Source organism: Glycine soja, chromosome 11 (assembly GCF_004193775.1).
Source record: "Glycine soja cultivar W05 chromosome 11, ASM419377v2, whole genome shotgun sequence".
NCBI lineage: Eukaryota > Viridiplantae > Streptophyta > Magnoliopsida > Fabales > Fabaceae > Glycine > Glycine soja.
Genome location: NC_041012.1, coordinates 40,107,805 through 40,118,425, shown reverse-complemented (window position 1 = coordinate 40,118,425; position 10,621 = coordinate 40,107,805). Strand labels below are relative to the sequence as shown.

At 35.4% G+C, this 10,621-nt stretch overlaps 1 protein-coding gene across 2 annotated transcripts; it reads left to right on the top strand.

The window, feature by feature from the left end:
* The first annotated feature begins 1,133 nt into the window (after positions 1-1,133).
* LOC114377549 (calcium-binding protein 39) lies at positions 1,134-10,307 on the top strand. Of its 2 annotated transcripts, XM_028336108.1 has the most exons (11): positions 1,135-1,498; positions 5,357-5,521; positions 5,606-5,724; positions 6,935-7,009; positions 7,591-7,684; positions 7,789-7,848; positions 8,126-8,191; positions 8,282-8,380; positions 9,356-9,400; positions 9,747-9,849; positions 9,991-10,307. In XM_028336108.1, the coding sequence occupies exons 1-11, from the start codon at positions 1,376-1,378 to the stop codon at positions 10,059-10,061; spliced, it is 1,020 nt and encodes a 339-aa protein (XP_028191909.1). In that variant the 5' UTR covers positions 1,135-1,375; the 3' UTR covers positions 10,062-10,307. The 2 variants fall into 2 exon arrangements, with proteins under 2 accessions (XP_028191910.1, XP_028191909.1); XM_028336109.1 differs by lacking the exon at positions 9,747-9,849 and having other exon boundaries at positions 1,134-1,498.
* The last annotated feature ends 314 nt before the right edge of the window (positions 10,308-10,621 follow it).

Below are 10,621 nucleotides of genomic sequence, written 5' to 3'. Positions count from 1 at the left end.
TCAAAAAGGGTAACGAAGCCAAACTACTTGGACTAAAATAAAACTACCAAATAAGTTGGCTGAATATATAAAATTTATCTGGTCACATGCCTATTAATTTTGCCAAGTGCTAATAATAACAATAACATTATTTAAGGTTTTAGACTATGTTTGGGTTAAAGTTTGGGATTTTATTTTTTGTGAATTTTAATACAAAAATTGCAAAATTTAATATACGAGTAAAGATAAAAAAAAATTGTTTTGAGAATAAAAGAACTTTTAAATTTTTATAATTTTAATTTAAATATGCATTAAACATTTTTTTAAGTTTTTATCTAAAAATTGAAGGCAGAACAAAAAAGTTTACAATAACACCAAGTGAAATTAGATCTCCTATACAACTTTTTCACTTGTTTTGACTTTCCACAGCTCTTTGAAAAGTTCCACAATCCCTTATCTAATAAACACCTGTAATTTCTTTGCAATTCAACTCCTTGCAAGTGAGGGCATCTTTATAGATGGTTCATTCATATTTGAATAATGTTACAATTGTTTTTTCACCGTTAAGGAGGTGTAAGAGAATAGGTAAATTTAAACAAGTATTGCATGTATAACCAACAACAACAACAATTACTTAAAAAGAAGGGGGGGTGAGGCATTTTACGATTTGTATCATTTTGATGCTCTTAGCATCGTAGCGCCAAAAGCTTAATTTTGGAGGGACCATAGGCGATTGTCTCTCCCCCACTCCACATGGATAAAATAAGAAAATACGAATTTTATTTTATTTTAAGAAAGCAAGTCCTAAAAACTTTCAAAATCCCGTCAAAGAGAATAATAAAATTTTAAAAATTATATTTGTTAAATATTATTATTTTAATTTTTTTTATCAATTTATCTAAAGCACTTATAAACATTTGTTATATTCTTAATAAGCTTTGAAGAATATTAAAAGTATACTTTCTAACATATTTTTATTATTTATTAAAAATTATAAATACTAGTATAATTCATTAAATATAAAACGAGGTTAAATTTTCTTATAATTTCTAATAAATTTTATAAAGAAATATCATAAATTTGTGATGAAAAAATGCGTTAGAAAAAAATGTTTCGCTAAGATTTGTGTAAGCTTTATAACGTTGTCTTGACTGTGAAAAATAAATAAGAAAAGGAAAAGGAAAAACAACCCTGGCACTACGATTCTATCTCTGCGATGATCGGGTTCATTATTGTTGGCGATGATGACTCATAAATCACAATCATGATGAGTAGTTGAAATCGAAAAGAGAAAAAAAGTTCAAAAGAAGAAGAAGGAGAAGAAGCGCTATACCAGCAGCAGCATTTTCTTTTCCATTTCCAACATCAACAGCGAGAGAAAGGATCATCGATCATCATGTCGTTTTCGTTTTTCAAGGCTTTGAGGCCTAAAACGCCGCAAGAGGTGGCCAAGTCCATCAAGGAGAGTCTCATGGCCCTCGATACCAAAACCGTTGTTGAAGTTAAAGCCCTTGAGAAGGTAAGTTTCCTCTTCTTCTTCTTCTTCACCCACTTACCCCACGTTAGATTCACTCGCGTAATTACCACCCTTTTGATCCATGTTTTCAATGCTCTATCTGGGTATTCGTTTTCTCAGTTAAATTTCCGGTCTTCAATCGTGGGCATGTCTTAAAATTATCGTAACTGCTCCTGCAAATTGTTCCATTTTTGTGAAGTGTGTTTTGTTCTGTAAAAAAATAGCCTTTTACATGAAAACTAGTCATTTGTGCATGTAACTTGTTGTTATGTGAGTAGTTTTGTTCGAGAAAAACAACCGTGGCGGAATTATACTTAACAGAAGAGATTTCCAACCTGTAAGTGATCAATTTTTTAATTATGTTATGTGTTTCCCAAATGGGGGAGGGTACTATCATTTTAACTCATGAAAGCTTCCTATTAAGCACCAACAATGGAAGGAGGAATATCCGAATGATATGTTCTTAGGTCTGCTTGAGCCGAACTCCAATGGTATATCGGGAGGGACTCCGATGCTCAAGTCAGTGTTTGTGGGAGAAGAGGACTGTGTAAATTTAGGGAGAGTGTACCTGATGCCTGTATGGCCTAATTATATCATTCTCCTATAGGCAATGTGTTATGGAGGGAGTAACACGGCAACCACCATCAGATACAATACAACCAGGCACGATAGGAACAATCACTAGCATACATCAAAGGCCCACTAGAAAGATCACCAAATCTCAGCACCTAAGGGATTTTGTGTAATCCATTATGTTAAGGGAATGCTGAGGTGGCAGGACTAGGAATATTACTGTCTGATACTTGTCTAAATTTCAGTTATTGCTGTCTGAATTCTGTTATTGCTAGAATTCGTTAGAATTCTCAAGAATCCTGTTATCTTCTTTTCAAATCACAGCATCATTGATGCATATATATAGGAGTAAACATGAATGTATTGGATAGCAGAAAAATAATACAAGTTTCTTCCTTATCTTTCTCTCTTATGGAGGTTCCTAGCCCTCCAAGCTAGGCTGTTCTTTCCCCCCAGTCTTGCATTCATAACATTTTGGTGCTTTCATTGAGCTCCAATGGGTGCCTTCCATGACTGCCATGCCAGCCCACACCACCCACCAAACCATCTCTTTCCATGGTATCCTCTCCACACAGCCATCCACCATCAATCATTTCTGCAAGATCCATTCCTTTCGTTTCATCACACACATTCTCCTTATGTACATCCAGCTCAATCCTTTTGGATTGATTTTGAGAGCACCCGCAAACGTTTGCTAGGCTTGTTCGGTACCGAGGGAACTCTTCCTCCATCATCTCCCACTTTACCCCTGAAAATGGAAAGCAATTTTCACGTAGATGTTGAGGATTCTAGCAGCAGAGGAGACATTGTGGGACAGCTTGTAACACCACTTCACTCTGCCTTGCCTCTTGAGAGCATAAACAACTTCCATTGCGATAACAGTCTTCCTCCTCTCGTGCTCGAGGTAGGGAACCATGCCGACGAGAAAGCCCCTTGTGACACCGTGGAGGAACTTGTCCTTTTGGGTACGCTAGAGTTGTCGTCCAAGGTGCCCCCTCTGCCGATGACACAAGTTGCGGCGCAAGTGGTTTTGTTGTCGTTGCGACCAGTATCGGTGCCAGAGTTCTTGTCCAAGCTGCCCCCTCTGGTGACGAAACACGTTGGGGCACAAGTGGTTTTGCCGGAGGTGTTTCACACTGTCCACCAACATTACCGCCATGGCCACTGCAACATGATCTCCTACGGCAGCGTCATCCTGCACGGCGGCCGCTAACTAGTTCTGCCTCCGTGCCACTAATATACATTCACTCATTCCTACACCCATTCTAATTTGGGATCCAGGTTCAATCTTCCTACAGCCAACACCTTGAGGACAAGGTGTTTTTAATGGGTCAGGGAATGTTATGGAGGGAGTAACACGGAAACCACCATCAGATACAATACAACCAGGCACGATAGGAACAATCACTAGCATACATCAAAGGCCCACTAAAAAGATCACCAAACCTCAGCACCTAAGGGATTTTGTGTAATCCATTATGTTAAGGGAATGCTGAGGTGGCAGGACAAGGAATATTACTGTCTGATACTTGTCTAAATTTTTGTTATTGCTAGAATTCGCTAGAATTCTCTAGAATCCTGTTATCTTCTTTTCAAATCACAACATCATTGATGCATATATATAGTAGTAAACATGAATGTATTGGACAGCAGAAAAATAATACAAGTTTCTTCCTTATCTTTCTCTCTTATGGAGGATCCTAGCCCTCGAAGCTAGGCTGCTCTTTCCCCCTTGTTCTTGCATTCATAACACAATGGTAGTTTTTCTCTCGATGAGGCGAGGGAAATGCTTCCAAGGTTAATCACATGAAATTTGGTGCCTTCAGTTTTTGGAGGTTTTTCTCAGTGCTTCGAGGCTGTGTAGAGCTTGGTGCATCATGAGGTTCTCAGTGTTGGGCTTTACAGACCAACTATCTAATCTGACAATATTGGGCCTACACATTGGCTTGATTCATAATCATAGGCCCAAATTCACCACAGAGGAACTCTAATGGTATATGCAGGGACTTTGACACTCAAGTCAGTATTTGCAGCAGAAAGAGAGTGTAAAGTTCAAGAGTGTACCTGAGGCCTGTATGACCTATTTATCTCAATTTCCTGCAGGCAATGATAGTGTTTATGACATGATGAGGCATGGGAAATGCCTTCAGGGCTGATCCCGTGAAATTTGGTTCCCGAGGTTTTCTCATTGCTTTACGACTGTATTGAGTTTGGCATGTCATCATGAGGTTCTCGATGCCTGGGCTTTATGGGCCAGCACATTGGTTTGATTCATAATCATAGGGCCCAAATCCTCCAAAGAGGGAGCCTAAACACTTCCTAATAGAAATTGGCTCATTTACTCCTTCTGTGTTGTTGATACGTAATTCTCTGTGTATAAGGTTCTTTTCTGTGTTTAAATGGGATTTGGTGTCTATCGAATAAATGCATTTTTGTTGAACTAAAATAATTGAAAACTGTTTAGAGAGCAAAAGAAGCTACAGAGCATTATGCTGGTGGCTTCAAGTATCTATTGCTGCATTTAGTTGGGCTCATCTCTAGTAATGGTACATATAATGGTTGCAGAATATGAACTTGGCAGATTCAACACTCTTTTAACTTATATAGAGTGGGCCCTTTCCCCATTGATCCTAAAAACCATTTCATACAATTCTCGCATTGGAATAGCAAAAGATATATAGACAAGAGATGGGCAGTGCTTTGGATAGCTTTATCCATGACTATTTGGAAGCATAGAAATTCAGTGGTTTTTAATAACCATATTTTCAACCCCGAAAAAGTCTTGGATGAAGCTTTATTCCACACGTGGTCATGGTTAAAATGTATGGACAAAGACTTCCATATTCATTTCAATCAATGGTCTACTAGTTTGAGGGAGGAGTTGGCTTAGGGGGTTGGTTCCTTTTTGGTTTCAGCTAATGTGATTATGTAACTTTCAGATGGGTTAGGCAACTTTTGCCTTGTACATTTTTATCCTCTCTGCAGTACACCTAGTACTGTATTATATATAATATATAATACTGATTTTTGCTGTGCAAAAAAAAAACTTAAACTCTTCAATGTCTGGTTAATCATCTAAGAGGATTAGGTCTGAGAATTCACACTCTCAATGTTTCTTTTATCTTAGGCATGCTTCTAGTTGTACCATTTTATTGTAGATATTTATTCTGGAGAGAAGCAAAATGAAGAAAGTGTTTGCTTCAGTGATATGATATTAAGCGTTTCTTTTAGTTGCAGTTACCCATTAATGGATTACTGATTTTTAATGCCTTTTATGCTTTATTGTAGGCTTTAGAGGAAGTTGAAAAGAATTTTGTAACAATGAGAACCATGCTTTCTGGAGACGGAGAGTCAGAACCAAATTTGGACCAGGTTTCACAGTTAGTGGAGGAAATCTGCAAGGAGGATGTTCTCACTCTTCTAATTCACAAGCTGCCTATACTAGGATGGGAAGTAAGATTATCATCAATACCAAGCTCTACCATTATTAGTTGACTTAACTGGTTGCTCATCATTGGTTTGTGAATTTTGATACAGGCAAGAAAGGATTTAGTCCACTGTTGGTCGATATTATTGAAACATAAAGTTGAGACCAATTATTACTGTGTAGAATACATTGAACAACACATTGAGTTACTAGACTTTCTTGTTGTATGGTAAGCTTTTTACTGCTGCACCTTTTTTCCTACCAATTTTGAACTCCTTTTTGTTCACTTCCCTCTTACCTCTTTCAATTGTGGGTTTTTATCTTTTTTATTTGTATTCATGCTGGAAAACTAAAACTGATGCTCTAAGACCTAAGCCAATTGAAAATGAGAGATTTTGGTTTTTCTTTATTTCCAAGATATGATCTTGGAAAAAGTTGGATTACATTTGGAAATTATTTTAGTTCTTGAAACTGATATCACAAAAATGAAGTTACTCTGCCATGCTGTTTATGCCATGAAATAGTTTTTCCAATTAAGAGTTGAAAATAAATGCCAAGGTTCATGTGAGATTTTTTATGGGCAGTTCACTCTAAGAAAATTATAATATTATAGGTGTAAAATATTTTTAGATGTAGAATTGATACTTGATAGAATAATGTTGTTCTATGTTGAAAGATTTTGTTAACAAATTGATGACCTTTTTGTCACTATTGCTGTCTCCTCCTGTCTGTAGTTTTAATTTTTTTAGAAGTATTAGTTAACAATTTACTGCATTAATGTAATTTTAACATTGATACCTTAGAATATGTGTTTCTTCTGTTAAAGCATTTCTGAATGATATTTCCCAAAATTTGGAGTATAGAACTGAACCTCAATGACCTTACAAGTGAAATCAATGTTGAAAACAAATTTTATTGCTATTGTAAAAGATTGGTTTGGAAATTTATATTGGAATCCCACAGTCACTTTGAGATGTCCAAGGTTGGTTCTCAATTCCTGTTTAAAAGAGTTTTTGGAATGCTTTAAAAAAAAATTCTTGCAAAAACCATCGTGAGAAAAGGGATTTAGGCAAAAACAGATAGCACCTATTTCTGATTTTTCATAATTTATTTTCCCTTAATCATATAATTTGACCAAATTATCCCTAGAGTATTTTTGAATTGTGACATAACATGCCAGGTATTTTGTCCTTATTTCCTTTCATCAAACAAAAACAATTTTGCTTGCAACTTTATAAACTGATTCTTGCCAAATGGTTTCCCTTAAAATCAATAATTGCGAAGCTGAGTTTTTTAAAATCAGGTATCTTAAGCAATCTACAGCACATTTAATTTCACTGCCCAATAAGTAAACAATTGCATAGTTATGTGATCAATCTTCTCAAATATGATAAATTTAAACAGTTGCTCAAAACATCTCTATATGTGTTTCCAAGCAGCTATGATAACAAAGATATTGCCTTGAGCTGTGGCATAATGTTGAGGGAGTGCATCAAATTTCCATCACTTGCAAGGTAAGATATCTTGGGTTGTTGTTTTTGGTCTTCTTCCTAATTTTTCATATCTTTGATATCTTCCATGTTTGTTGTGGGCTCAGATTGATCATGCCAAGATTTGATGTGCATTTTTGTTACTGGAATTGTTTTATTGGGCTTAAAGTGGATTAAATAAGAGATTCTTTTATATTATAAGGGAAAAAACATAGATTTTTCTGCATTATCACAATAAATATAGTGCAATATGTTGGCATAATTGCAATGCTTGAATGTGGTTCTGTTAGAGCTGGCATTCTTGTTAATTGTTGGTGTTCCAGCCTCCAAGATCGCTATGGGTTTCTATCATTTGTAATTCCATACTTACATTACAGTCTTAAGGAGATTACAACAGGACAATTTCTTGAGGTTGGGCTTGAGGATGATAAAATTCATTTCTTAAAGGGATTGGGGGGGGGGGGGGGTTTAAGTTATTTTAGAAGTAAAAATTTAACAGATGATTATCACTAATGTGCATTTTGAGTCTGGTGTTTGTATATAGTCTATTTAGAAGCCAAGTCAATTACACTGTTTTAACTGTGTATTTTTTGAGTGTTTTTCAGATACATATTGGAATCTGCAAGTTTTGTGCTGTTCTTTAAATTTGTAGAGTTGCCTAACTTTGATGTTGCATCTGATGCATTTTCTACCTTTAAGGTCAGATCAGAATCATCCCCCCTTTTAATTCCCATTATTGGTCTTACTGATGATTTTAAAGTTCTACATGACACTTCATACATTCCTATGGATATTCTTTGCAGGATCTTCTTACTAAGCATGTAAACGTGGTCTCTGAATTTTTGACAGCTCACTATGATGAGGTTTGTTTCCTCCTTGACATATTTATCTGATTTGGCCATATCAAGGCAGCACTTTTGTGCTGATTGAGAAAAAAAATGTTTATCTAATATTTATACCCCAGGAAATCGTTTGGAAAATAAATTCATCGATTAACTGTTCTGTTCTCTATGATATAATTAAGTGTTCATATCCTCATATTTGAACGTGTACATAGTGCATATTGCAAATTGAATGATTGGTGTGGTTTTATCTCCCATATTACATTTCAGCTTTTCTAATAGGACTTTATGTTCCCAGTTCTTTGATCTATATGAGAAACTCTTGACATCTCCTAATTATGTCACAAGGAGGCAGTCTTTGAAGGTTTGTTCTGGCAACAATTTTCGGTGTTTTTGTTTCCCAATCATAGTTTTATTTATGTGAATTTAACAATTAAATTTCTATGAATTTTAGCTTCTCTCGGAATTTCTTTTGGAATCTCCTAATTCCCAGATAATGAAGCAGTACATCTTAGAAGTTCGTTACTTGAAAGTCATGATGACATTGTTGAGGGTATAACTTCTCATAACCCTGTGTAATTGTATCATATTCTCCTTTCTACCCATTGACTAATGGGCATGCTTACATGATGCTCAGTTTATGTGTTTACTTGCTACACTATTCATGATATATGCAATATGCTATGCACAACTGAACATTTTCCTTGTTTCTGTTAAGTGTTGTATAGCTTGGTTTCTCTGTTAGCTGTAATTTGCACATATAGTGAAGAGTATTTTATCTTATCTCCTACCTCGGTTTTACTTTTTTTTGTTTTATATCATTACCATAACCACTTGCATGTAATTTCTCAGTTCCAAATTTCTGTGGTATGCTTTATCTCAAATGATTTATCAAGTAGAGAAACACTGTTTGAACACATTTTCTTTTGATGATTTCATAGTTGATTAACAACATCTGGTCAGTTTGGTTATATACTTATATGTAATACTGTAATATTATTAGTGTGAAAATTGAAATATACACCTGAGTCTCATTAAATGGCGGAATGGTGTGGCGGATTTTTTGTCAACTGCTATAGACAATTTGTGAAGGAAGGCCCGCCATAAGGTGCAATGGTGTGTTTATATGGCAGAGTTTTGGCCTTCCACGATGTTCTGCCATTGATAACACTGACTCATGTACATCATTTTCACTAAAAAATCACAAATATAAGTGTTTATGGATGTTGGATGGTAATGAATATTTGGAAATGGAGTGCCAATGAAATTTAAAAGGTGAGGATAATGCAGATAAGGATGTATCCAAGATAAAGTTAAACTAGCACCTATTTAGGAGATAGTGGTGAAAATTTTCTAAAGGTGGTTGGTTCATGTGAGAAGAGGACTAATTCAGTGAGAAAGTGGGGGGGGGGGGGGGGTGGCTATGTTATGCTTGTTTTTTCAAGTTTCCATAAAAATCATTGCTTTTGTTTTTTTTTACCTTATCTTCTGCTAACTGTGTTTATTTGTAATATTTGGGGTTGAGCAGGATTCAAGTAAAAATATTCAGTTATCAGCTTTCCACATTTTCAAGGTGAATTTTCCCTCTTCATGCTTTTAAGTTATACAATGAGCTTATCCTTTTGTGGATGTAATATTCAAACCAGATCGTGCCTGCTAATATTTTGTAAATGGGGGTATCCAATCCTCTTTGTAAAGTTTGGCATCCGTTGAGAACTGGAGAAGTCTTGTATTTACCATGTTAGTAGCAATGACTTGGGAATTTGGTTAATGGCAGATTACATATATAAATTGTTTTAATGCATTTAATCTAATTGACAAAGGTTTTTATTTTCTGAAGAAATATACCCTACAACATAACATTTTGTTGTGGAGATGATCATATATTTGTTTTGATCTTTTCTCACGTGTTTATTTAGGTTTTTGTTGCTAATCCTAATAAGCCTCGCGAAGTAAAAATTATTTTGTCGAAGAACCAGGAGAAGCTACTAGATTTGCTTCATAATCTGTCCCCAGGAAAAGGTTATAACACGTTTAGTAATTACTTAATTTGAAACCTACGATTACATAATGTTGTTCTGAATTTCCATTTAGTTTCCGAACCCTTAAATAAAAGTGTTCTTCTATAAGTCACAGGTATGAGCTCTTTCACCTTTTTTTCAGGTTCAGAAGATGAACAATTTGAGGAGGAAAAGGAGTTTATCATCAAGGAAATTGAAAGACTATCGATCTAAGTTAATTTTTTTTCTACTGCAGCTGTGTGTGATTTTGTAACAAGTCCTTTTGTGACCTGTATATCCAAAGCTAATTTGCTGCAAGGATTTCATGTTTCTGTTTATAGGAAACATAAAAGGTCCATGAGTTTTTATGTGGACAAGACACCAACTATGTGTTTGTAAAACAAACTGAATTAAAATTATCGAGCTTTCATACTGGTATAGTGAAGATGCCATTGGGAGTGTATTTGTTGCACAGATGAACTAACATTCTTCTCATCATTCTCAGTTCTCTTTACAAAATCTAACACCCTTCATGAGGTACATTGTTACGAACAGAGGACACAGACTTTGTTTCGAGGACAACAAATTCTGTTATGACCTATGGATAGATGGTGATGGTGCTGTAATCATTGTTGCTTCTTCCTATCATACATCAAAGGATTTTCTGAGAAGTTTTAACGAATATAATAGTGCAAATTGATATGATAATTACCAAACTAGTGTAAAGTTTTTTACGTAATGTAAGTCGTGCTTGCGGATGGAGTACAATAGAGAAGATAAAGTTGTACAAGTAA

Excerpts from the sequence above, each read along its gene's own strand:
- LOC114377549 (XM_028336108.1), top strand. The coding sequence starts at position 1,376 with ATGTCGTTTTCGTTTTTCAAGGCTTTGAGGCCTAAAACGCCGCAAGAG. Across the intron at positions 1,499-5,356 it reads AAGTTAAAGCCCTTGAGAAG|GCTTTAGAGGAAGTTGAAAA; the intron begins GTAAGTTTCCTC and ends GCTTTATTGTAG. Across the intron at positions 7,010-7,590 it reads AAATTTCCATCACTTGCAAG|ATACATATTGGAATCTGCAA; the intron begins GTAAGATATCTT and ends AGTGTTTTTCAG.